Source organism: Vitis riparia, chromosome 19, assembly GCF_004353265.1.
Source record: "Vitis riparia cultivar Riparia Gloire de Montpellier isolate 1030 chromosome 19, EGFV_Vit.rip_1.0, whole genome shotgun sequence".
NCBI classification, from domain to species: Eukaryota; Viridiplantae; Streptophyta; class Magnoliopsida; order Vitales; family Vitaceae; genus Vitis; species Vitis riparia.
In genome coordinates this window covers 538,531-566,521 of record NC_048449.1, presented here as the reverse complement: position 1 = coordinate 566,521, position 27,991 = coordinate 538,531, and the positions used below count along the sequence as shown (strand labels likewise).

The 27,991-nt window shown below is 32.5% G+C and overlaps 2 protein-coding genes across 4 annotated transcripts; both read right to left on the bottom strand.

The window, feature by feature from the left end:
• Window positions 1-189: 189 nt before the first annotated feature.
• Window positions 190-10,829, bottom strand: LOC117908796 (probable LRR receptor-like serine/threonine-protein kinase At1g53440). 2 transcript variants are annotated; one of them, XM_034822557.1, is made up of 24 exons: window positions 10,574-10,829; window positions 8,801-8,972; window positions 7,296-7,367; window positions 6,741-6,809; window positions 6,568-6,639; window positions 6,412-6,483; window positions 5,379-5,450; window positions 5,230-5,301; window positions 5,048-5,119; window positions 4,856-4,927; window positions 4,671-4,742; window positions 4,406-4,489; window positions 4,200-4,268; window positions 3,964-4,020; window positions 3,842-3,880; window positions 3,588-3,637; window positions 3,128-3,498; window positions 2,862-3,057; window positions 2,644-2,778; window positions 2,405-2,517; window positions 2,074-2,284; window positions 1,747-1,984; window positions 996-1,146; window positions 190-894 (listed from the first exon to the last, which is right to left on the bottom strand). In XM_034822557.1, the coding sequence occupies exons 1-24, from the start codon at window positions 10,665-10,667 to the stop codon at window positions 457-459; spliced, it is 3,063 nt and encodes a 1,020-aa protein (XP_034678448.1). In that variant the 5' UTR covers window positions 10,668-10,829; the 3' UTR covers window positions 190-456. The 2 variants fall into 2 exon arrangements, with proteins under 2 accessions (XP_034678448.1, XP_034678449.1); XM_034822558.1 differs by lacking the exons at window positions 6,412-6,483; window positions 6,568-6,639.
• Window positions 10,830-14,470: 3,641 nt separating this feature from the next.
• LOC117908795 (probable LRR receptor-like serine/threonine-protein kinase At1g53430) lies at window positions 14,471-24,235 on the bottom strand. Of its 2 annotated transcripts, none has more exons than XM_034822555.1 (25): window positions 23,964-24,235; window positions 21,762-21,951; window positions 21,313-21,384; window positions 20,822-20,890; window positions 20,652-20,723; window positions 20,502-20,573; window positions 19,950-20,021; window positions 19,789-19,860; window positions 19,604-19,675; window positions 19,413-19,484; window positions 19,238-19,309; window positions 19,003-19,074; window positions 18,801-18,866; window positions 18,595-18,654; window positions 18,470-18,508; window positions 18,324-18,373; window positions 17,841-18,205; window positions 17,513-17,711; window positions 17,298-17,432; window positions 16,980-17,098; window positions 16,580-16,790; window positions 16,243-16,480; window positions 15,431-15,581; window positions 14,841-15,295; window positions 14,471-14,733 (listed from the first exon to the last, which is right to left on the bottom strand). In XM_034822555.1, exons 1-24 carry the CDS (start codon window positions 24,055-24,057, stop codon window positions 14,858-14,860), a joined length of 3,072 nt encoding a protein of 1,023 aa, XP_034678446.1. In that variant the 5' UTR covers window positions 24,058-24,235; the 3' UTR covers window positions 14,471-14,733; window positions 14,841-14,857. The 2 variants fall into 2 exon arrangements, with proteins under 2 accessions (XP_034678446.1, XP_034678447.1); XM_034822556.1 differs by having other exon boundaries at window positions 14,471-14,701.
• Between the last annotated feature and the right edge of the window lie 3,756 nt (window positions 24,236-27,991).

The following is a 27,991-nucleotide window of genomic DNA, read 5'->3' as shown; positions in this document are numbered from 1 at the left end:
AGACAAATTGGTGGGGTCGCAGTTAATTCAGTTGGGCCTGAAGCCTAGAAAATGGGCTTTGGATTCGGTATGGTCTGATAATTCAAGTGGGCTCAAGCCCAATAGAGTAAAACCTTTTATTTCCTTCCGTTCATCAACTTTTTTGGATGCATGACAGAAATAAAGTTGAACAAAATAAAATAAATATACTGATTTCTCCCTGTGGAATGATGAGTTACCACCATAGGAGTAAGTTGGAAAAATAAAGAAATATAAATATTTTTCTTCAACAAGCCTCAACCGGATCACTTATTCAGATAATTTTATACAAATATTGTAATTATACAACAGAATATACTTATTTATGCTTCTACTACTTCAAGAATCAATTCGAAATAGTTTTCAGAAAACATCCTTGCAGAAAACTTCAAGCAAGAACAACTTGGAAGTATTATTAGTATACCTCATTTTCATTGATCAGTTCAAATGTATACTGTAAAGATCTTGGTGTCCTGTAAGAAGCTTGCTTGATGAAGAAAAGTCCCTTGTTTCTTCTCTGCTATGGAGGGAAATTGAGGAATCAATCCATGGTCCATCAAGTGATATGCTGCCTTGGACCTGACTGTCTACAGAGAATGCTGAGACATGAGACTGGCTGTCCAGTGAGAGCTTCTCAAAGGCTTTGAATCTCATATCCGGGTTCATAGTATCATGCTTGATTGTTGGTGCTTGGACTGCAATTTTGCCGTCAAGCATACTCACTACAGAGGACATGGGTGGCCTGAGAGTGGGAGATTGGTTGGTGCATAAGAGGGCCAAGTTCAGCATCCTCATCACCTCCTCCTCTGAGTAGTTTGAACCAAGACTTGGATCCACCAGCTCCAGAAGATTTCCCTGCTCGTGCAGGACATAAGCCTGCAGTCCAACAATGTAGAACCCGAAACACGTTCTTCATTATAAGCACATATGGTAAGAAAAGAAAAAGCAAAAAGGATGAGCAAGAATCCATTGTTTACCCAATCAAGAAGATAAACAAACTCTTCCTTTGGCCTGTAATTGGTGTTGCTTTTCCCGCTGACAATCTCTAAAGCAACAATTCCAAAGCTGTAAACATCTGCTTTGTCGGTCAAGTAACCCCTCATTGCATATTCAGGAGCCATGTATCCTCTGAAGAAAAATCAGCAACTCAGTGGTGAGTTTTGTGCTATACATATATAATCAATATATGCAAAAACTTATTGTTAGAAAGAGGACAAGAAGAACTAATCAACCATGTTTGAGAGGAAAAATTTTCTGAATATGCATGAAACCCACTTCAGAAACTCGACAGTATTACTAAATTCTGCTTCTCTAAAACCGCAAAAAGAAGATCACCCCATTTCCTTTTGAGGTTCATATGACAACTTATGCCTGGAAGCCACTGATACTTCAGATTTTGTAGCAACAAATTCTCAATAATAGACTTTTCTAGAACTGTTCCAATAATCGACTTTACAGAATAAACAATGAAGTGAATGAGCTTCTTAAACCTAAAATGGAAAAAAGAACTGCTAGTTGGAAATTCCATACTTTAGTGGTTGACTAAGTTTTCTATCAATCAAGGTCACTTCCATCTCATTGTATCAATTTTTTATTTATCTGACATGGATTCAAATGCATAGAAGAAATTAATCTCCACATTTTCAGTGCCAAAGTCATAATCTTATATCATATACAAATTTGATATAGGGAAGCTAATAAAAGGAGGAAATGAACAAAAACACTCACATGGTTCCAGCTATCCGTGTGCTGATATGGGTGTTCTCGTCTTCATCCAGCTTAGCCAAGCCAAAGTCGGATATCTTAGCATTTAGATTCTTATCAAGCAGCACATTTGTTGCCTTTATATCTCTATGAACAATTTTCAATCTTGACTCCTCATGAAGATATGCCAATCCCCTTGCTATCCCCAAGCATATCTTCTTCCTAGTTGGCCAGTCCAAATTTAGCCGCTGTTCATCGCGACCTACAAGTGGTCGAGGGAGAGGCTTAAGTCATAATATTCATTGTTGAAATATAATAAAATGGAATACAAAATTCTAGTGAAGCATTTACCAAAAAGTGCACGTGCAAGACAATTGTTTTCCAAATATTCGTATATGAGCGACAACTGGTTCCCTTCAATACAACAGCCATAAAGCTTCACAAGATTTGGGTGTTGTAAGGCAGATATCATGCCTATTTCATTTACAAATTCTCGGTTCCCTTGCTTCGATTTAGAAGAGAGCTGCTTAATAGCAATTACTGAACCATCTGGCAGTACACCCTAAGATCAAGAACTCAGATAATGTAAGGATATGAGATAGCTGCAGAAAAGTATTGCATTTCCCTCTTAATCACTACTTTAGCATACAGTTGTTAAAGGAAAATCCAAATCTGAAACTACCTTGTAAACTGGCCCAAATCCACCTTCACCAATCTTATTTGCAGAGTCAAAGTTATTGGTAGCAGCTTTGATCTGTCGTAAACTAAAATAACCAGTCCCTAGCTCACGTAGTTCTGTAACAAGTGAAATAAAATTGGTGAAAAACAAGCACAGAGAGTTCCAAATATTTCCAAAGTATTGTCACAATTTCAAAGAGGTAAGGCATTACAGTCTCAAATTTCCTGCATGATTAATCTCACCTCTATCTTCAAGGTCTTTTCCTCCTAAGTAGCCTTTCATTCGTAAGAGTACCAAAATCAATACGAGGACCACACATGAAGCTATCACAATGCCGATGATACCTCCAACAGACAGCCCCGGGTTGGGATCAAAATCTACAAGAACAGTAAGATATATAACATCATGACAAGCTAGTGGTAAGAGAAGTAGTAAAGCCCGGAATATGAGATAAGCTCACTTGGTGTCACTGCAATAGCAGATATAAGAGGTCCATATACACCTTTTTCCGGAATGGAATTAGTCCCTTTGCCTGTCCAGTATAAGTGGATCTCCAGAGTGCTACCATCAACAGAAGCATCAAAATCCCTATAAATGCCCTTACCGGCACCTTTAGCTTCTTCCATGATATTAAAATCCTTCAAAACTACATTCCCCTGTAGAAAAGTATAGTCAGTTCTTTACATATTTGGAATAGAGATAAAGAAATTGATATTTTTCACTCACTTGAATGGAAACATCGAACAAGCGCCTCCCAAGGCTACCAAATGTCTGGTTATTAGAAAACATGATTTCAGCAAAGTAGAGTCGCACTTTGTAACTGCCCTCTCGCAAGCAAAGCCCATAATACTTGAGTGAGATGGGAGCAAGACGAGCAGTTTGGTAGATCTCTGCATCCTCTGAGTTCAAAGCAGATGTGTTTTTGGCTAGGTAGCTATTATCCGTTTGGCCTATGAAAGCCCCTGTACTGCTATAAGCCCATTTGTTTGTACTGTCAATAGAGAACTGTGATGCACCCTCAATTCCATCGTCTTTTTCATATTTCTTCCCTTTCGAAGTTATTTTGTCTCCTCCACAATTGATATACAAGGAATAGTCTGTGATGTGATGTAATTGGAATCAAGGCAGAGATTCAACTTATTTGCCACTTCATACTAACAGAGTACAATAGGTTACAAAAGCTTACGTTCGGCTTTTCCAGAGCATGGGAGATCCTTCTGTAAGCACCAAGGGGTCCTACAAAGTAAACTTTGATTCAGTCTCTCTTGTTTATAATTCTAATGTTGAATGCACATGTAAAACAAGCGGATGGCCAATAAGTAGGTTGGGAAATTGGGAAATTCAGTATTTTTCTGTCTTTTTTGATAAATTCTTCTTTTGCCTATAGAAAAAAAAAAATCCAAAAAAACAGATGAATGTGCTAGAAATTAAAGAACTTACATGTTTCTTGCTGAAGATGCATAACTGGAGACCAAGTTCCTGTGGAGTTGTGAAAAAATGTTAGAAGAAGATGAGGGAAAAACAGAATAAAATGTACAAATAATGGATGGAAGAAAGCTTACACGGGGTATTCGCAAGAATCAAGGTGTGGCCCTGTAAAATTGTTGTAAGATAAATCACTGCAACCGAGATTGAAATGGAGGAAGTGTTATATTTCTTGATTGAATGAGAGACTGAAATATTAATTTGGTTTCAAAGAACCACTGATAAAAAGAGACCACATGTGTATGTAACATTGTACAATACATAAATGATATCGTAGCCAAATCAGAACAACTGGAGACTGAGAAACACTAACATTTTGTTTTCAGTGTCCGATCTTATCCAGCTGGGCACTTCTCCAGTCAGTGAGTTGTTGGAGAGAAACCTGTGTACATAGATAGCACCATATCTCAGTTATAATTAAACAAGCTATTAATGGATAAAAATGACTGGTTAAGGAGCAAATAAAATGTGGATTTCTGGGTATTTAGACTTGTACTTTATTACAAGTATTTAACTTACATGAAATCGAGTTTTGTTTTCTCCTTGTTTTCTTGCTTAAAGCTCACTGGAATTGTACCATTCAGTCTGTTGAAGGTCAGGTCTCTGCAAGCAAAAAGTTCAACATGAATCAGAAAAGAAGTTGTGTCGATATAACTATGCAATTTACTGATTGTATGCCATAGGAGAATTATATCCTGATTATATCTTTCTTCTTCTTATATACATATATACCAATGAAGAAAATTAAGAACATCTCTAAGAATGTCCATTCAAAAAAACTTACAGAAGTTTTAAACTTTCAATATTTCCAATGTATTCTAGGATTTCACCTGTAATGGAGCAATTTCTCATCACCCTACATAACACAAATGAGTAAAACATCTTGATAAGTTAATGGAACATAAAGTGGATAACTTAGGAGGACTGCAGCCTGTCATGATTCATGAAATATATCTATCTTCAACTCACAATGTTTTTAAGTTGTTCATATCCGTCAAATTGGGGAAAGATGTAGTTGGTCCACTCAAATCAGATATTAACCTGACGATTAAAATACAGCAAAACAAATTAAATACTTAAATTTCTATGAATTGAATTTTAATGTTGAATAACATCATGAACTGAATACAGCAACTATTAGATAGTGGAACACATGCTCACAACTCGGTTAAGTTTTTCAACTGGGATATAATAGAAGGAATGGGCCCGTCCATTGATGTGCCTTGCAGATACCTGCAACAGTTTAATATGTTTATAGATTACTAGAGAATTTAGCTGAGTTTGTATGAAATTTTTCTAAGTGGACAAAATGGCAGATAAATGAAATGAGGTATAATACTCACAGTTTCTCAAGTTTGGTCCAATTCCCAATCCAATCTGGTATCTTCCCAGATAAATTATTCCCATCTATCCTACTACAAATGGTACATGGAGTTCAGAAAATTCTAAATTTGCATAAAAGGATAAATGTTCAAATAATTATACCACTTACAAATCAATTAGGTTCTTGAGATTGTGAAAATTTTCTGGTATTGTTCCTGTGAAATTGTTTGCAGAGAGAACACTGTAGGAGCACCAAAAGAAAAAAATGAAAAAATGAAAAAAAAAAAAAAAAAAACCAGATGAATTCCCTGGAAATAGTAAGTAGACAACACAACCAGAATAGATGGTCAATGCAAAGTCTTTTGTTGAAAACATTAAGAAAAAATAATTCCCCAACAATGTTGATCACCCTCCAAACAAAGTAACTTCCCAAATGATGAACTTTGGCATTAAGAGGACAAGGTGTAAATACCCAGCAGATTAGTCCTTATCATCATCACTTCTATTCTCTATGAAGCATTACAAATCATACTCTACATCTCCATTTCATCAGAGGATGAATTAATGAATACTAAACTTGGTTTCTTATTGTTAGAAAAATAGAAATAGCCTATATGAATTTCCATCTGTCAGTTAATAGTCATGTTTGCCTATATTTGTCTTCTTGGTTATAAATATTTCTGATGATTCACCCTGGAGATAAAGGAACAGAAAAGGTGGATTGCACTTTCAGATATATGAAAATCCATCTTCCCATTATTTTCATCAACTCAAAGTAAATGAACTCAAAAGTAAGCAATCATGCAACTGAAAATGAACTCTACCAACTATACAATCACCATATCCATGAGCCATTTCATCACACAAAATGCATTATAAAAGTCATTGATTTTTGAGTCTTTGTACGTGCTTTTATAAGTATTTCTCCTTGTACAGTGGAGGGTATCCTTTTACTTTGATCAGGTTTTGTACATAGAGGAAATGACCTCTCTTCCTTCTCTTCGACTTTATTGTAATCAATATATATATTATATTCTGTTTCTGATAAATAAAAAATAAAATTAGCTTCCTCAAAATGGTTTTGGGCATTTTGGCAGCTAAGCAGACTACAACCAGAATACAAGGACTTAGTGATTATTTGAAATAAAAGAAATGAACAATTAATATGCATATAAAGAATGGGATGAGAACAGCATTCTTACAGTCTTTTTAAATAACTCAACTTTCCAAGACTTGGAGGGAGATGTTCTCCAAGCTGATTAGCTTCCAAGACCCTGGAAAAGTAAATTTGGATTTATAATCAAGGCTGGGCACCATTAATTTCTCTAACAAACATTCGATTCCATTTCATGACTTACAGCTCCTCAAGTGTACTGATATTACTGATTTCATTAGGAATCGACCCAGAGATTCTGTTTCCAAAAAGAGAGCTGCAGTGTACCAAACGTTTAAAGATTCCAAACTGAGAACAAAATTACTGGAAAACAAGATCCTCACCTCACAAGTGCAAGTGAAATTAATCAGAACTTACAGATTGGTAAGAGAAAGCCGACCGAAACTAGCAGGGATCGATCCATTGATATAGTTGCGGGAGAGATCACTGTTTAGTAAAAGAAGAATAATCCCTTAGCATTATCTTAATTTACATGGTCACTGGATGAAAGGGCCACTCTTAGTAAAAGGTAGTTGGGTTCAAGTCAGATACTGGAGGTGACTGTACAATTTCAAAAACTAGATCCTATGATGATGATCAAATAAATTTTCAGGTATTATTTGGGTGTCCCATGACAGTTTATCCGGTCCATTCTTATTACATAGCACGTAAACACAAAGTTGGTAATCACCACAACAAAACTGAAATGAGATCATTTGTTTTAACATTTGTCTGCACTTATTATTATTATTTTAAAAAAAAAAAAAAAAAAGCTACAAAATCATGTAGTTTAGTGAAACTGCCAACCCCATGTAATAGGGATTAAGGTATTGATGAGTTAAGAAATTTGTTTCATAAGTTGAAAAAACCTAATGAAACATCAAGGCAAATTTGGTCAATTGACTTCCCAATGTAGAGAAACATGTCACTTACAGTACTTGAAGATAAGGAAGATCTCCAAACTCATCAGGTAAAGTTCCATTCAAATCAAGACCCTTCAGCAGGCTGTAATTCACAAAAGGAAGCAAAAAGAATAAGAAAAGGAAAAATGCAACTGATATATAACAAAATAACTAGACTTGGTAGTTGGGCGAAAGTGCTCATACCCAAGCATATTGTGCTTGATCTTAATGTTTTCTGATTTTACTAGAAATCCTATAAGAACTTGTTTTTTGATGAATGGATTTATGGGATTGGTTCATCAATGGTGTTGGGTCAAAATCCTTTGTTGACTCTACGCCATCGATTCCACTATTATTAGCAAGCAATAATGAAAATTTTCCTTCATATTCATAGAGATAGGGAGCATAATTCACATTGATATAGTAAGTGATGAAAGACCACATACACTCCCAAAAACTTAAGCTAATGCGGGATAGAGGTAACCCCACGTATAAGGCCCAACCAATGTTAGTAATCAACTGATGTGGCACATTGGACTTCCATCTATCTTAGATCAAATACCCCCACTCAGTTGTTGATGCACATGTCATCAAGCATAGGGCAAACTAGGCCAAACTTCGCTTTTATACCAAATGCTGCAGAACCACATATACTCCCAAAAACTTAAGCTAATGGGGATAGAGGTAGCCCCACATATAAGGTCTAACCAACGTTAGTAATCAACCAATGTGGGACATTGGACTTCAGTCTGTCCTACATTAGTAAGTCTCGCTTGGGCTACTTTAATTGTCTTTACATTTTCTCTCACTCATGGTATTGGGAAGAACTGGACTCTAGAGATACTATTGATTCAGTTGAGGAATCAAACTGAATCAATTCTTTTATAGATTGTTCACACTATTTATTATAATATATATAATAAAAAAATAGACATTCAATTTTATCTTAAAAGATGGAAAAGTTCAAAGTTATGGTAGGAAATCTAGTATTCAATATAAATGATCATTTGAAGCTTTGATCCAACAGTGTGGAAACCAACATTTACCCTTTAGCACTCTAGCATTATGAGCAAGTGAAAATCCACAAGAAAACTCTAGTTCCATTGGGCCATTTCATTCAGCCACCAGAAAATAAACTTAGAATGATAGAATTAATTGCTCACCAACATATGTTAATTGATATGGAAACAAGACATTTTTCAAATCAGGCTTAACGGATTGAAATTGAATCGATATAAAACAAAGACAAGGTTTTCAATCACTAAAATTTAGGCAATTTTTTTGCATGAAAACAAGGCTTTAGTCCATGAATGCAATGGGATTTAACAAAGCACACAAATCAAATGGCCATGCAAAGAGATAGAAAGGAAAAATAATGCCTCTGTAGTCCAAAGATGTCATTAATTGTTTCCTATTAACATTAAGCAAATAATATTCCATTCCATTTACTCATGCAATTACTTTTCCATTAATCTAATGGATTGAATTTTTGATATATGTATTATGCCAGGGAAGAACAAGAGAAGAAAATCATACATGGTTACGACATGGCAAACAGTTCCGCCATTGAAGGTACAGTTGCATGTGACATTGCTGGACCTATCCTCAGCGATGGTTACATTGAAGCCTTCACTGCATGAAGTTTGGCCTCTGTTCAACTTCCAATGTCCGTTGTTTAGCTTTGAGGATATTGTTCTAAGAGTTTGCACTGTTACAAAGTAGATGCAAAATGGTCAACCAAATAGATTGATAAATGTATATAAAAAGAATGATTAGTAATAACAACTCTATGAAGTGTAATCTCTGCGTTCAATTTCGATCTTAAAGTAATTCTAATGTCACCAAATTTTAAAGTATAATTACTGATAAGTAACCAAACCTCTACTAAAACAATCCGATAATTTATACTACCTACATCAATGACCTATTCTTAAGGCATGGACTTTGTTACAAGGCTCTTATCAGCAGAAGTTAGGAAATAAAATGTATGTATCTTTGGTCCAAAACATCGGCCATCATGTTTTTCACATGCATTTTATATGGTGAAGACTTCTCCATACCAATGTTGTTCTTTTTCTCTGCCTTTGATTTTTGAGATCAGTTGATTTCACACTAGCATTGAACAACAATCCATAACCCATCTCATTTTCTATATGGAACCCAGAAATGGTCAAGGAAAACTCGTATATCAGATAATGCGAGCTATTCGAGCTTGAGGTTTTAGCATGAGATTCGTCTTCTTTGAGACATAAATCTCAGTCTCTTCTAAAAACAAATCTCGTCTACAAGTAAATACAAAACTAGGTCTATGAAAAATGTGAGATATTTTTCTAATATTTATTCTTCATCAGAAACATTACATGCAGCATAACAAAACCCTGTATAAGTAACCGATTATGGAACTAGAGTTTTTTTTTCAGAGACACAGCAACCCCCATCCCACAAAATTTTCTTTTATCATCTTTTGAGACTATCCTACTTTCACACACGCCCATCACTGGGTTTGCTTTGCCTGCAGTTGAAATTAATGCCTCACTGTTGTAGGAGGTGGGTTCTTCATCATTTAAAATAAATAAAGGATTCTGATACTATGATTCATTTACTGCCCAAAAGCTCCCAAGGTGCCCTAGGAAATGGGACTGAATCAGAGCTGATTTCAAGTGGAAATGGTCTGAATCAGAGCTGATTTCAATATTAATTTCAAGTGATTTTCTGATTTTTTTTCTTTCTTTTGCAAGTGAGAAAAAAATGGTAACAAAAATGGTTTTCTCATTTTTGTGTGGACACGAAAGAAAATCAAATATAATTTAAATAAATTAACATTTTATATATCTTTAAATATTTAATCATTATACAAGAGAGGAAAATAAAGGGAAAAAAAAAAAACATAACCAAACGTAGCTTGTGGTTTCAGATCAAAAATTTGATAGCGCAGAGGGACAAAGAATGTTCCAGCAGAATGATATACGCCAACGTTTGGTAGCAGAGAAACCAGAGGAAAAATTGAAAAAAGAAAATAAAACATAATTTGATATGCCTACTTTTCTGCTGCTATGAGAATTCCCAGAACATGAAAAAAATTAAAAAACTGTGAGACAAACAGCGGCATCAAAATTCTCAGATCCCAAACCATGAGAAATCCACAAGATTCCAAAAAAGTATAGCATTGAAGTATTAAACAAAGCACAGATAGCTCCAAAAAAACAAATTGACTTCTCTTTTTCCTCAAATTTCTTTAACAACAAAACCAAGTTTCATTTTTCCCAGAAATAGAAAGACAAAAGTGAGATAAGATTACAGTGGTGATACCTTCATCTTCTGGAATAAGTTGAGCATGGGATGTGAACTCAGAAAAACAAAAGAAACCCAGAAACAACAAGAGGAGAAGAGACGAAGAATCCATGAATTTCCTCTGTAGCAACTCTTGATTCACTGGTTCGCTTTATACTGAATTGAATGAGTTGGAGAGAGGGGTTCACGGGAGGTTTTTGAATAGGAGAAGCTTTGAATGTTCAACATCATGATGGTACGGTCATGGCTGCGGATTACGTTTCCTGTGGATGGCAATGCAGAGAAAGTCAGACATGTGACAAAAATGAAATTTAAACCTTGTTTAATATTGGAAAAAAGTAGCTTTAGTTATTTTATAAAAAAACTTGAAAATTAAAATATATAAAATTTTAATTATATTTTATTTTTATTATTTTTTTCTAAATACTTTTTTTAAAAACCATAGCATTAATGATTTAAAGCATTAATTTTCATTGTGCAAAAAAATTCAGGACTTTGATAACTTTTTAAAAAAAATTGTTTTTGAGAATAATTTTTAAAAGCTATTTTTTAATATTTTATAAAACAAAAATATGATAGGAAATGTAAAATATTTTTAATATGTTTTAAATATATTTTTAAAATAATTTTTATATCAAATTTTTATTTTTATTCTTCCTATCTATAATTATTATTTAAAACCATCCTTACAAAATAAGTTTAAATATTTTCAAAAAACATTTTTTTGTTATTAAATCTATTTTTTAATTTTTATTTTGAAGAATAAAAAATTTTCCTTGAAAACAATTATCAAATAGATTTTTAGTATTTTGTTAGCTTTTAAATATATAATTAAAAAAACCAATAAAAGAAAAAAAAAAGGTTTTAAAAATAAAACATTAGTGAAGTATATACAAATTTTCAAAGCTCCCATTGGAAGGATGGTTCGCGGGCTGACTTTTCTAAGTTATCATTAATTGCATCAAAGCTTTGTACTTTACTTTTTGTTGTTTTTCCATATTGAATTTTCATAAGATTTGTCAAAACCCGACCATTAAGTTTTCAAAACCACATGTTGTTTTGCTTTTCTTTTTCATATTATAAAATATAAATTCAACACTAACACAACCGTTTTTATTGAAGATTTGAGCTTCTTTGGGAAAAAGGGATTAATTAAGTCTAATACCATTTAATTCATATCCACGTGTAATTTAATATTTTAATCATTAAAATTTATAGTGTTCTTACAAATATAATTAAAATTTTGGTAACTAAATACTTTTAAATTGAAATCATTTTAATGCATAAAAGTGTTTGGTTGAAAGGAAAAAGTTTGTTTGCTTTTGCATGTTGATTTTCTTTGGGGTTTTGGATAGGGATGAAAATCAAAGAAGTATTGTTGATGTAGAATTTCAAATAAAAAAAGTACAATAATTAGATGGAAAGGAGAGAGATTGAAGCCCTACGTTGAAAACTTCACAAAAAAAGCCCCACATTTGCCTTGATTTGTCACCTTGTCAATTGATTTGTCATATAGCTTGTACCCATTTGTAGGAGTATTAAAATTCAAGATTATTACAAATTAATATTTTTTTATTTTTTTATTTAGAAAAGATGAAGAAGAAGGAAAATAAAAATAAAATCATATTGACAAAGTCCTCCTTTTCAATAAGTTGCGTACGAGCAAATTAATTAAAACACGTCTTTAAAACAATGAGCTTTCACACACTTATATAAATATTATTATAAACTAAGAATATTTTAAAAATAATATAAATTTTATACACTCACAAATAAAAGTAATATCTATAATAATAAAAAAAAAAATATTTATATTATTAAAAAATAGTATGAACTGTTAAAAATATTGTCTTTGATAAAAAAGCACATAAAAATGTTAATTATTTTTAAATAATTATTTGAAATTATTATTTTATAAATTTGAACTCCTAGTTTATGATTTTTTTTATTTTTTTTTTGTATCATAAACATATTTTTTCCAAATAAAAATTTATGGATAAATCCTGATGATCAACCATACTAATCTTGTCTTTTGTTGAAGTTGAACCATCGAGGCTGGCAGCAGTTCCAGCTCTGTGCATGGAATTAAGCTGCCATCTAAGTCTTCAATTAATACTGGTAAATGAACTGCATCTTTGCATGAGAATCTGCAGATGTTCAAACAGAAATAGCTTCCAATCTCAGTTTTTCGTATGACAAACATCATTTGCAGAAGAATTCTAGCAAGAAGAGCTTCAAGTTGTTCTTGGTATACCTGGGAATTTTTCCCTTCGAGCATGCATGCTCGCTACAGGAGACATGGATGCATGGCCTGAGAGTGGGAGATGGGTTGGTGAATAAGAGAGCCAAGTTCAGAGTAGTTAGAAATCTTTCAATTAATTAAAATTTATTTTCATATTTAGGTGGAAGATGCAAAATTTAATTAGGCATTTACTTTAGTAGGTGTTGACCATTTGTTATGGATGCATGCATGCATTTACTTTATTTTTTAACTCATTAAAGGCATTTTATGAATCTTCTTACAACCTTCAACTTTCAATTAAAAAGAAAAAAAGAAAGAGAAAGGAAGGTCGGTAATGTTGACTAGAAAGTGTTTTTATTCAACTACGCACAAATCCTTTTGAGGATGAGTTGGAACTAGCCACGCTCCAATGCTTGTATGAACATCTAGAAACTAGGATTATGTTTGTTCCCGGAAAATACTAAGAAAATAAAAAATATATAAAAAAAAATGATTTTTTCATATTTGATTGTCCTATGAAAAATATCAAAGAAAATCAAATATAATTAAAACTAATTAAAAACTTATATATTTTTAAGTTTTTTAATTTTTATATTAATGAGTTAAAATAAATAAAATGAGTTTGAAGTAACAAAAAAAAAAATTATCAACTTTTAATCAATTTTTTTATTTTCCTTCCTTCTTATTTCCTTCTATTTTTTCTTTGTATTTTCTTTTCCTTTCATTTTCCTTTAAATTTTATGAGAACCAAACATAGCATAGGGAAGTATTTATTACATTGAAGGCTGAGTTGCCGACAAATTTTTCAAAGCGGATCAACGAATTGGCTAAGTAACCTCCAACCTTGAGGTTGGCCATGAAATAAAAGATTCAACTGTTCAGTTTTATCATATGAATAGTTGAATTGATTATTTTAAATACAAGAAATATGTTTTAATCATATTACATAAGCTGCTGTTATGAGGAAGATTCCAATCTTGATGGAGTAAACTTGGATTTACTCAAATTATGAGATTCAAGAATAAATTTGATTAGCATTAACTTGTATTATATAACTTCCCTAACAAAAATCATAAATATGATTATAGCTTATACAAATTCGTATGAGTATTGAAATTCACTACCCTATAAATTGATACCTTTTTTATAGAAAAGATGAAGAAGATGGAAAAGGGAAAGAGCAGTAAAATTATACTATTAGTAAAGTAGTATAAAATTATGGAGGTAAAAAAAGACCGTTTGATAGTGATTTTAAAAAACGTTTTTCATATTTTTAAAAGTGCGTTTGGTAGGGATTTTAGAAAATGTTTTTAGTCCTTTTTAACACTAGAAAATTTGTATCTTTTAAGCATTAAAAATGCTAGAAATGCTTCTTACGCTCTAATACTTCAAAAAATTTATCATTCAAGTGTTAAAAATACTATAAACGTTTTATAAAATTACTCGCAAATGCACTCCAAAAGTCTTATGAAATTTGAAATCTCTTTGATTTTCTTCTTTTTTTTGGAGTAGAATCATATCACCCAAAATTTTGCTTCACCAAAAGAAATACCCTATTGAGTGGATTTCCCATTACCCAAAAAGTAAAAAAGAAAAAAAAAATCAAGATCTTATATGACATGTGAAGATGCCAAGAAAAACTGACTATAGTTCTATATCACTAAGTACGAAAATATTTGCAAGAATTTGGAATACCATCTTGGATTTGCTATCAAATTAATTACAAGCAGCATTTCAAGAAGAGAATAATACATTAAACTGTCATACAAAAGTGAAAATTTATGGATAAATCTGAATAATCAACCATACCAATCTTCTGTGTTGTTGAACTTGAACCATTGATTCTGGCAGCAGTTCCAGCTCTGTGCATTGAATTAAGCCGTCATCTGAGTCTTCAATTAATACTGGTAAATGAAGTGCATCTTTGTATAAGAATCTGCAGATGTTCAAACAGAAATAGCTTCCGATGTATGTTTTTCATATGACAAACATCATTTGCAGAAGAATTTTAAACAGAAGAGCTTCAAGGTGTTCTTGGTATACCTGGGAATTTTTGTTGGTTAGTCTAGATGTACGTCGTAGAGGTCTGGGAGTTTTGGAAGGAGCTTGCTTGATGAAGAATGGTCGCGGGTGTCTTCTCTGCTGGTAAGGGAAACTGAGGAGTCCATCCACGGCCCGTTCATTGATATGCTGCCTTGCACCTGGCTTTCTTGGGAGAATGCTGAGACATGAGACTGGCTGTCTTGTGACAGTTTCTCAAAGGCTTTGAACCTCATGTCCTGGTTCATTGAGCCCTTCTTGACTATTGGTGCTTGGACAGCAATTTTGCCTTCGAGCATGCTCACTACAGAAGACATGGATGGCCTGAGAGTGGGAGATGGGTTGGTGCATAAGAGAGCCAAGTTCAGCATCTTTGCTGCCTCTTCTTCAGAGTAGTTAGAACCGAGAAGTGGGTCCACGAGTTCCAGAATGTTTCCCTGCTCATGTAGTACATAAGCCTGCAATTCAATGTAGAAAGTGAAAAACATTTCATTCTCTCATAGCTACTTGCAAAACCATGAAATATACACTAAGGCATACATGTTAAGAGAGATTGCACATAGAGAAAGATTGTTGACAAAATTGAAGATTACCCAATCAAGAAGATAAACAAACTCCTCTTTTGGCCTGTAATTGGTGTTGCTTTTCCCACTGACAATCTCAAGGGCAACAACTCCAAAGCTGTATACATCTGCTTTGTCAGTCAAGTAACCCCTCATTGCATATTCAGGAGCCATATATCCTCTGAAAAAAAATCAGCATCTGAATGGTGAGTCTTTTGATTATAAGAACATGCATTCTTTTGGAAGAAAATGATCATTGAAATGAGAGCAAGAACTAATCACACTGGTTTCCACTGAACAAAGTTTGATCAACAATGTCCAGGAGGCGAGATTTTCTGAATATGCATGAAGCTACTGCAGAAACTTAACAACCTTACTAAATTCTGTTTCTTTAAGACCAACAAAGAAGAAAACCTTTTTTGGGTTTAATGGACAGCAAAATCAAAGGAAAAAGTTCCAATTCCATTGGATGAAGGGTTTTGTCATGATGAAGAGTTCATAATCTATATGCAGTAACATATAACAAATTATTTCATGGAGAAAACATCATAAAACCAAATAAGATAAAGGCATCCACATTCATTTTTTTTCAATAATTTCAGATTTTCATATAAACAGATCCAACCCTTGTGCTATGAACACAATGGTAGTTCCAGCTTTCTGAACTTTTTCCTGAATCTACTTTACCAAGTTTACAAATGAAAGGATGACTAACAGTTGAAAATTTAAAAAATTAGCAGTTGAATTAAGTTTTACATTAATCAAGATTGCTTTTTGTTAAGTGCATTTAATGAATTTTTTTGACTATCAGAAAAAGAGGAATTAGCTAAAAAATAACTCACATTGTTCCAGCTATTCTTGTGCTGATGTGGGTGTTCTCTTCTTCATCCAGCTTAGCCAAACCAAAGTCAGATATCTTAGCACTTAGATCCTTATCAAGAAGCACATTGGTTGCCTTTATATCTCTATGAACAATTTTCAATCTCGATTCCTCATGAAGATATGCGAGTCCCCTTGCTATCCCCAAACAAATCTTCTTTCTTGTTGGCCAGTCCAAATGTAAACGGTGTTCTTCACGACCTAGAAGTGGTAAAGGAAGAGAAAGAAAGAGTTAAACTCATGATACTCATTCTTGAAAATTTATAGAATGGAATACAAATTTGAGCAAGTCATTTTTACCAAAGAGCGCACGGGCAAGGCTGTTGTTTTCCATATATTCATATATTAGCAGCAACTGGTTTCCTTCAATGCAACAACCATAAAGCCTCACAAGATTTGGGTGTTGTAAGGCAGATATCATGCCTATTTCATTTACAAATTCTCGGTTCCCTTGTTTTGATTTAGAGGAGAGCTGCTTAACAGCAATTATCGAACCATCCGACAGGACACCCTAAGATCAAGCAGGGTATAATTCAGAATCATAAATATAGATAAACAATAAAATGTGAGACAGCTGCAGAATAGTATTTCCTTTCCCTCTTCTTCACTGATTTTAGCATGCATGCATAACTAAATGTTGCTACAGAATGTTGTAAGGTTGACAGGCTGATAAAGGGAAGAAAATTAAATCAGCACCTACCTTGTAAACAGGCCCAAATCCGCCTTCACCTATCTTGTTTGCAGAGTCAAAGTTATTTGTAGCAGCTTTGATCTGTCGTAAGCTGAAATAACCGGTTTGCAGCTCTAGAGCACGGAGTTCTGTAACAAGGACAAACAAAGATTGAACAAAAAAGCAGATGCAGAAAATGTTTGTATAGGCACAATTAACAGAGCTACTTCTCTTTTCTACTTTAAATTTTTATTCTTGGAAGACAGAATGGGCTGAAATATGACCAGTCTGGAGCTGTGAAGAGGCAGAGTAACAAAAAAATGGTTTATGGAAACAAATTAATCTCACCTTTATCTTCAAGGTCTTTTCCTCCAAGGTAACCTTTCGTCCATAGAAGTGCCAAAATGAATGCAAGGACCACACATGAAGCCATTACAATGCCGATAATAGCTCCAACAGATAGCCCAGCGTTGGGATCAAAGTCTACAAGGAGAGTAAGATATATCATCATGACAAGGTAGTAGCAGGAAAAGTAGAAAACCCAGAATAGGGAATAATCTCACTTGGAGTCACTGCAATGGCGGATATAAGAGGTCCATAAACACCTCTTACTGGAATAGCTTTGGTCCCTTTGCCTGACCAGTATAAGTGGATCTCCAGAGTGCTACCATTAACGAGAACATCATTAAAGTCCTTATAAATGCCCTTACCAGCACCTTTCGCTTCTTCCATAATATTAAAATCCTTTAAAACTACATTCCCCTGTAGAAAAGTCAAGTTAATACTTCATATGTTTGGACTGATAGTCAACAATTTTTCTAGTAATCCTCAAGAATCGAGATTTCAAACCGCAAACTGAACTGTGATAATGAGAATTGGTCCTTCACTTACTTGAATTGAAACATCAAAAATGCGCTTCCCCAAGCTACTAAAGGTCTGATCATTAGTAAACATGATTTCAGCGAAGTGGAGCCGCACTTTGTAACTGCCCTTTTGTAGGCAAAGCCCATAATACTTGAGTGAGTTAGGAGCAACGCGAGCTGTTTGGTAGAATTCTGGGCCGATTATTTTCAGAGATGTGTTATTGGCGAGGTAAGCAGTGTCTTCTTTGCTGAAAACCCCTGTACTACTGTAAGCCCATCTTTCTAAATAATCAGCAAGAAAATGTGATGCACCCCTTCCATCTACGTCCTTGTCGTATTCATTCCCTTCAAAACTCATCTTGCCTCCTCCACAGTTGATAAAAAAGGAATGATCTGCAAGTTAACTTAATCAGAATCATGGCAGACAACACTTTCATCGAGAATTATAAGTGGCTAGGAACGAAAATTCTTCATTGCCATAATAGGAAGTGCGATGGGTTTCAATACTTACATCTGGGTTTTTCAGGGCATGGGAGGTCCTTCTTTAAGCACCATTGTACTCTACAAAATAGAACTTTGGTTCAGTATCATTTTTAATCCTAATATAAAATAAAAAAAACAAATAAAATAAGTATGTCCTAACATGAATGAACTTACGTGCTACTCTTTGAAGATGAATAACTGGAAACAAAGTTCCTGTTGGACAAAAAAAAATCAAAAAGTTTGTAAAAGATGAGGAAAAATATAAGGGATGAAGAAGTAACATACAGAAGGAAACTTACACATCGTTTTGCTGGCAAGTAGATGGAGGTGATCCTGTAAAATTGTTGTAAGATAAATCACTGCAACAGAGATTGTTATAGCATTAGTGATGTATTCCTTGACTGGAAAATGATAGAAAAACAATACATCGTATGTAACATTTTTACAAGACATGAACAGTTTCATAGCCAAAATAAAAATAATAAAAACTTAGACAATTACTAACACGTTTTCTTTCCAGTTTAATATCCCTCTGGGTACTTCTCCACTTAGCAAGTTGTCATTCAGAAACCTACACACAGATAGCATCATCTCTCAGTTGAAATCAAACAAGTTATCGATGCATACAAAGAATACTAGCTGAGAAATAAGTAAAATGTTGAGTTTATGGATGCTTAGACATACTTTATAACAAATATTTAACTTACATGTAATCTATAGAGTCCAAACTCTGTAGGCTTTCGGGAATTTGACCGGTCAGTCGGTTGAAGCTCAGATCTCTATAAGGAAAATGTTTACATGAACATGAATCAGAAAAAAAAAAAAAATCAACTCAACAAGGATTCTTTGTCAGCTTAATTGGAATTTTTAGACCATGAGCGTAAGATAGAAAATTCAGACAACTAAACATCTCTATAAGAATTACAATCCAAAACAACTTACAAGATTTTTAATTTTTTCATTTCTCCAAGATAGGGAGGGATTTGACCAGTAATCAAGCAATCTCTCAGTGCCCTGAACGAAACAAATAAGAGAAGCAACTTGATAAGTTGGTGGGACCAAAATGAAATAAAAGTCGAATGCAGCTTGTTATAAAATATATCCATCTTCAACTCACAATCTTGTCATGTTCTTCATATCCTGCAAATCAGGAAAAGACATGCTTGGTCCATTCAAATTAGATATCAACCTGACAACCAAAACCCACCAGAACAGATTAGACACTTATATTTCTAGATTTGAATTTTCACCATGAATAAAATCATGAACTGGGTATAGAAATTCTCAGATAGTGAAATGCAAGCTCACAACTCAGTTAAGTTTTTCAACTGGGATATAGTCGAAGGAATGGGGCCCTCCATTGATGTGCCTTGAAGAAACCTGCAAAAATTTAATATGCTTATGAGTAACACCAGAATTTAAATCAAGCATGTATGGAATTTCTCTAAGTGCCAAAGATTTGGCAGATAAATGAAAAGAAGTACCATACTTACAGTTTGTCAAGTTTGGTCCAGTTCCCAATTAAATCAGGTATTTTCCCGGATAAATTATTCCCATCTATCCTACTGCAAGAGGTATATGGAGTTCAGAAAAACTTGGCATAAAAAAACAAATAAAAACAAAAATAAAATCCCCGGATAATCATATCACTTACAAATCAATTAAATTCTTCAGATTGCGAAAATTTTGCGGTATCGTTCCTGTAAAATTGTTTCCAGAGAGAAGGCTGCAGAAGCAAAAATAGATAGTCCTATGAATTCCCTGGAAAAGATATTTTTGCTAGTAGTAGGATTTTAATCCAACCTTTCTATATTTCCATTTTTGGCTACTACAAAAATGAACATTTCCGCATAAAAGGTAGAATAAGAGACTGAGAAATACATTTCTTTGCACAGATTCCAATGGCCTAATCCATCCCTTCAAATAGACTCATTATAGAAGAAAGTGGGATCATGATAAAAAGATATGCACATGGAATTTTAATCATATCAAGACTGCAATTGCAACAAAGAGAGTAGTACAATGAACCCAGGGCATTTGATCCCATGATGTGCATTATAAAAAATTTTGGCGCCAAAATAGCTATTCTAAAATAGTTTGGGCAGCCATGCAGACTACAAAATGAAAGGAATTATATTTTATTATCTGAAATAAAATAATAATAATTAGCACATAAAGAAAAAGGAAAAAAGAACTGCAGTCTTACAGTCTCCTCAAACGGCCCAAATTTCCAAGGTTTTCATTAAGTGGTCCTTCTAGTTGATTATCTTCCAAGATCCTGGGAAAGAAAATTTGAACTGGTCAAGTTTCAGCATTCATTGCTCTAATAGACATAGAATTCTGTTTCATGACTCACAGCTCCTCAAGTGTAGCAATATCACCGATTTCCTTAGGAATTGATCCAGATAGACGGTTCCCCAAAAGGGACCTGCAGAATTCCAAAAGGTACAGATTTGCCAACTAGTAACTGCTCAGTAAATTGCTGAAAAAGAAAAGTCCTCACAAATGCAAATAATAAGAACTTACAGGTTAACAAGAGGAAGCCGAGAGAAACTTGTAGGTATTGATCCATTGAAATAGTTGCGGGTGAGATCACTGTTCATAAAAAAAAACCTGCCTTAGAATCTATTATCTTCACAAGATCACTGAATAAAAAGAAACCAGACTTCACATCAGGTGGTTGGCATCTGTGGTAGCATTCATGTAACTATAAAAGATTAAGAAGACTAGACACCATGTTCTAAGAAAATTGTACGTGTATGAATGTTTCCAATGGGCTGATGTTCTGTTCTAATTGAAATGCAACAATAACTTCATTATCATAGAATGTTCAAATCGATCTCTGTAGCTTAGTGACATTGCTAAACCCAATTAGTAGGGATTAAGGTTTTGATGAGTTGAGAAATTTGTTTGAAAAATTAAATAAACAAATGCAAGATCAAACTCAATGAACCACCAAGGCTAACAAATCATTTTCTCAATTGACTTCCCAACGTAGAGAAACATATGTCACTTACAGTTCTTGCAGATACTTAAGACTTGCAAATTCAGCAGGTAAAACTCCAGTCAAATTAAGACTCTTCAGCTGGCTATAATTCAGAAAATGAAGCAAAAAGAATAAGAGAAGGAAAAATAAAATTAATACACAAGAAAAAATAACTAAGGTTGGTAGTTGCCTTAATATGCTCAGGCCAAATATGATATAGTTACAAACAAAGATTTGATTTGATTTTCAAAAATTGGAACAGTCAAAGTAGTGACATGAAGTCTACTAATTAAGGTAAAAGATCATCAAAGTTTTGGTCTAAAAAGGAGTTTTGTCCATCCCAATGGCACATACTTACACAACTGTCTAATCTGCTGGTTACATACATTTAAGCAATATATGTCAGCCCATTTGCGAATGATTTAAGTTTTACATACCCTAATGCTTGTATTACTGAAGAAGAAGAAAAGAAAGCCATACATGTTTGTCACATGGCAAACAGTGGAGTTGACGAAAGTGCAGTTGCAGGTGACAAGGCTTCGAATCTCTGATGTGATGTTTACATTGAAGTCTCGACCCTTTCTGCAAGAAGACTGGCTGACACTCCAATAGCTGTTATTTAATTTCGCAGATATATTTAATTTGGAGGATATTGTGTTAAGAGCTTGCACTGTCACAAAGAAAGTATAAAATGCTTAGTGATGTGCATTAATAAATGTAAAAAGAATGATCAGTGATAACACAGATTATAATCCTCTAATCAATTTCAATCTTAAAGCAACTTACGATATTACCAAATTTTAAATTCTGTTTCTGGTAAGTAACCAAACTTTTTTTTTTATAACCGTGGATGTCCGGACTAGCTTATGCGCACCTCGACTAATCTCACGGGGCTCTGAAATTAACGATCAGATAAACCTCAAGTGGCCCTGAGGGTGGTAAGTAACCAAACTTCTACTAGGAGAAGCCAATAATTTATGCTGTGTGGATTTGACTTGCATATAAGCTCACCTTTTAAGGGTGTGGACTTTGTTACAAGACTGCTCCTACTTCCTAATAGGATCTGGGGATTAGAAAGTTAGGAAGTAAAGACAAGCATCCATGGTATTGCTTTTTCAAATGCACTACATTAGCTGTTCTTTTCATGTCAATGACATTCTTTTTCTTGCCTTTCTACATCTATAATTAGTTGGTTTCACATTGCAATGTCACCCAAGGAATCAGTCAACTAAAAATGAACCAGGACCACCCAACCTTATCTGGCCCACACCATATCAGAAGGCCCTTGGTGCATTGAATTCATATGGAAAAAATCAATACCTAATCTAATACCCAAAATATCCAGACAACAATAAAAAATAACTGAATATGGTAAGGTTTAAAAACCCCCCATACCCCATTGAATTCTATATAATATCACTAACACTCTTTATAGCATTAAGTAAATATTATAACTTTTGCTGAGGTTGTGTCGGTTGGCATCATATCACCTGCCTAAGAGAGATGGGGACCCTTAACTGCTATTGTGTGCCCATTTCATCATTGGCAGTTCAATATTATAACAAAGCTAACAACACTTGAAAATGCGATTATATGACCATTTTATCCCCTTAGCTAATAAAATAAGAGGCAGGGGCAGGGGCAAAACTGAGATGTCGTATTTATGTCTAAGTCAGGGAAACTGACACTGACTCTCATGAAGCTCTTATCCTTCTAGGGGTATCTTTGATATTAAAAGAAACCTAAGAGCCCTCGAATTCAATTATATGGCCATTTCAACCATCACCCAATGCTGATATTATCAAGTCAAACAATAGGGGCAAAGGGCAAAACTGAGACTTAGCCCTGAATAAGGGAATCAGGGCAGCTGGGATTTAAAGCCCTAAAATTTCGAGGGTGTAGATGATATTTTAGGAAACCAGAGGAGGAGGTTTCTGATATTTACACCGAGAAAGTCTCCCTACTCAACTTGAAAAATTTGCGGGTCCAAAGACCACGGATGAACAATATGGAAAGGGACTAAATCAAAGATTGTTTGTAATAATTGAATAATTTGTATGAGAAATGACTGTCTTCTCAACAGTGAAATGAAAATTTTCAATACCAAACGGAAAGTTTTGCTAAAATGGGATTCAAGACTGAAGTGCGTTTGAAAACATCAAATGAAAATAATCAATTCGTTCATTGAATCTTCAGGGACCCAAATAAGGAAGTAATCTATATTCACGGCGTAAATTCATTCAAACTGAAACATAGAACAAAATAACGTAACCGACCCGTTTGGTTGCGGAGAAAAAGAATGGGAAAAGGAAAGAAAACAACACTACAGTTTTGGATATGGTGTTCTCTGTTTTTTCAAAAAAACTTCCCAAAGGAAAATGAAAAGCTTAATGCAGACGAACAACCATTTCGAAATTCAAGTAACAAGGAGCATTGTTTTCTCGGATCCCAAACAATGAGAAATCCAGGAGAACCCAATGCTTCTTCTTCCATCCGCTTCCCTTCATTTTCTCAGACAAAAACAAACAGAGAAATGACTGTTATGAAAAACCCAAGTCCCAAAACCAAATCCTCTTCTTTTCCCTTCCCCTCGTTTTGTTCTCACAACAACACATTACACACAAAACCCAACTTCCACTTTCCCAGAAACAGAAAGAAAATGTGAGATTCCAGAGTTGGTACCTTCATCTTCCGGTATATCTTGCGCGTGGGATGTGAAGTCCGCAAAGCAAAAGAAACCCAGAAACAACAACAGAATAAGAGACAAGTTCTCCATGAATTCACTTTGCAAACAACTTCTGATTGATTGGTTCACTTTATACTGAATTCAACACAGCACACAGAGAAAACTGGGTGGTTTTAGAGAGAGAAAAACAAAGGGTTCTAGGTAGAGAATGTGAGGGTGGTGGGTTTGGAGAGCAGGGGAGAGATAACGAAAGATTCAAAGACAGAAATCAGAATGGCTCCGTACACAAAGCCTGCAGAGAGAGCCTTGCCTGGCGGTGGTTATGAAGAAATGTTTAAACTGTAAACCATGTTATAAAAAAATTTAATAATAACAATAATGGAAAATTAATTTAAAATTTGAATTAAAGTCTATTAATTATACTAAATGGATCATAATAATTACATTTAAAATTTTAAAAGATATTTATTTATGGTAAATAATGTTACTATCTCCATGCAATATTACCTTTTTGAGAGTGATAGGTTGATTAAAAAAATATTTTAATATTTTGTTATTGATGAAAAAGAAAATAATATTTTGTAATTTTGTTATACCTTAAAAAAAAATTCTTAATTATTTTTTAATCACTATTTAATGATTTTAAAAATATAAGAAAATAAGTTAAAAAGATTTTAAGTTTTTAAATTGATTTTTATTTTAAAATGTTTTAGAAAACACTTACCAAAAAGTAAATTTTAAAAATTGTATTAAATAGTCAAGATTTTAAAAATGATATAAATTTTCTTTGTAGAAATCTTTTAAATAAAAATAAAATAAAATTTATTTTTATAATAAAGGTTGACGAAGCAAAATTTCGGCATTTACTTTAGTAGGTGTTGACTATTGGGTACGGATGGATGCATGCATTGCATTGAATTCTACGTGTGAAATCCAGTTATGGACAAATTCCTTTTTTTTTTCTTTTTTTTTTGTAACGCATAAAAGGCATTTAATGAATCTTCTTACAACTTTCGACTTTCAATTGAAAAATAAAAAATAAAAAAACAAAGCTTTTTCTTTGTTTGAAAATTTGAATTTATTTTTAAAAAGTCAAAGTTTTTTTTAAGCCTAATAAAGGCTTTTGCACCTTTTTGACTATTTTGATTTTTATAAAATATTATTTCATATTTAATAAAAATTTTAAAAAATACATTAATTTTTACTTTGAATTTAACAATTAAAACTCAAAAAAAATAAATGTAAGCCAAATAAAACATAAACTAACAAAGTGATATTCATTAATATTTTCGACTCGACTAATCCGAATGTATATTTACAAACTCGATTTTATTCTGAGTTTATAAATTTGGATTGAACCTTGTACTTAGTCGAGTTTGTGAAAACAAATTTCACATATAGTTTAAGTGTTAAGATGACCATCAACTTGGCTCAAGCCCTATACGCTGAACCTTAAAAAAAAACAATAAAAAGACAAAAATTATATCATCAATAATTACGAATTTAAAAAAAATGAGAACCTAAGAATGCTAATTTTATATTTGACAAAAGTGGATGACTGTACGGGCCACTAAAGGAAGTTGCAAGGTTGATGAAACTTTAAATTATTATTATTTTTCTTTAATTTATTTCCCATAAATTTTATACACCCCACCAAATCATATATTTAAAAATCATTTGTTGACACAATGAATATGAAATTCAGATTTCATTTGGCTGAAAATATATATATATGAGCTGTCAGCAGCAGGACATTGACCACCAAGGCATAAGGTGTTTAGACCATGGCGTGTTGTTTTTTCTCACCTTCCAAGCAACTTGTATGCCGACTTTCCCGGAAAGTCCAAGAAAAATGATTAAATGGGATCCCGTGTCTCAATTTAGTTTATTATTTGGAAAAAAAAAAAAATTTAAACTTAAAAAATGTCTTTGATAAATTTTTTGTTTTTAGTTTTTTGAGTTTTAAGAATTTTGAACTTTTGTATTATATTTGAATTTATTAACAAAATTTTATTACTTTAAAAAAAATTAAGAATTGTTTTTTAAAAAACCCATTATTATTTTATTTTATTTTCTGAGAACAGCTTTTGGACCATTCTATAGGTTGGGTTGAGATTTTGGTCCTATTTGAAAATGTATTTAAAAACAAATTTTGAAAATAATTATCACTCATTTTTAATAGTAAAATCATATTTTAAAATTTAAATATAAGAAATAGTTTTTTCTCAGCTTATTCTACATGAAGAATATAAAAATTTGTAAAGCATTTTTTGTAATTATAATTTTTTTCTTATTTATATAAACCTATTTCCATTCAAATAAAAGATTTAAATATTGGACAATAAATATGAGAAATTCTCGTATTCACGTGCCTTGTAAAAATTTAATTCTATGTACATAGCTCCATCCCGTCCATGATAATTAAAAGAAAAAAAAAAATCTCAAATTCATTATCATCCTAAATTTGTATTATAAGAAAATAACAACAAATTAGGAAACTATTTTCTATTTTAAGACATAATGTTCATTATCATCCTAAATTTGTATTATAAGAAAATAACAACAAATTAGGAAACTATTTTCTATTTTAAGACATAGTGCTATTTTTAAGCAAAGTTCTCGGATTTTTATTTTGGTTACTTGGCATGAAGCTAGAGATGACAACAAAGCGGATATTAGATGGATTTATCTATATTTTCATTTGTCTTTACATATATAAACATATTCCTATTCCAACAAAAAATTTAATTACAACATAATGACAAATATAAGAAATTCTTATATTACGACATAATTATATATATATATATATATATTAAATTCATTTTCATCTTAAATTTGTATCATAAAATATAAATAATTAACAAAAATTTTCTTCATCCTATTTATTTAAAATAATTCTTATTCATTATTCATGTTTCATTAAAAAAATTAAATGAGGTGGGGTGGATATGGGAAAATTCTTGTACCCGTTGATTTTTTTTTTTACTTTTTGAATTTTTAAAAATTTTAATTAAATTAAAATAAATATATTTTATAAATAATTAATTATTATATTATAAAATATTATTATTATTATTTATGTATTAAAAATAAAAATAAAATTTTAATAAAATTAATTTTATGTGTAATTGGGACGAAAAGCGGATACTCGAATCTGCGCCAAATCCGTCCCAGATTTTGAAAAAAATTTCAAGACTTTTTAATTTTTATTTTCCTCCTCATTTCTCAATTAAGTTGTATCCTCCCACAGCTTTCCACCATTAGGATAAAGTTTCGGCTCTCTTTGTAACCACCATGGATTGAAATTTCGGTTACGGTAAAATATCGGACGGCCCCAAACTGATTTTGAGCATCAATTATTGAAATGGGATAAATTTAGGAAAAATCGCAGAAATATCGATGATATAACCGATAAATCGACCCAAAATGATTTTGAGCACCAAGAAATTTTGGGAAAATGTTGAAAATTTCGTGATAAATAGACAATTTTTTGGGCTTTTTTTTTTTTTGAAAATTTTGAAAATTTCTATATTTGAATTTTTGATGGTGATTTTTTTTTAATATATTTATCCTTTGCATTTTTATTTAATTTTAAATTTTTTTATTTTAAAATATTAAAATATAATTTTATCCAAAAAAATTTATATAATATAAAAATTTAAGAAAGTTCTAATATTTTATAAATTAAAATTAATTTGGTAAGATAAATTATTAATAATTTTAATTATTTAAATAAATTAATGTTAATAGAAAAAGTTGTTACCACATATTTATAATAAAATTTTAGAAATTAAATTTCAAATAAAATATTTTATATAAATTAATTTAAATTTTCATTTAAAATATAATAAAACATGTTTTAATAAAAGTATTTTAAAAATTTTAAAATAAATATTGTCGGATGGGCTCCCTCCATTTAATAATATGATGAATCATATGAATTTTTATTTTGGTACTAAGGATAATTACAGTGTCATATGTATTATATTTATGTATAAATTGTTTTTATTCAATAAAATCA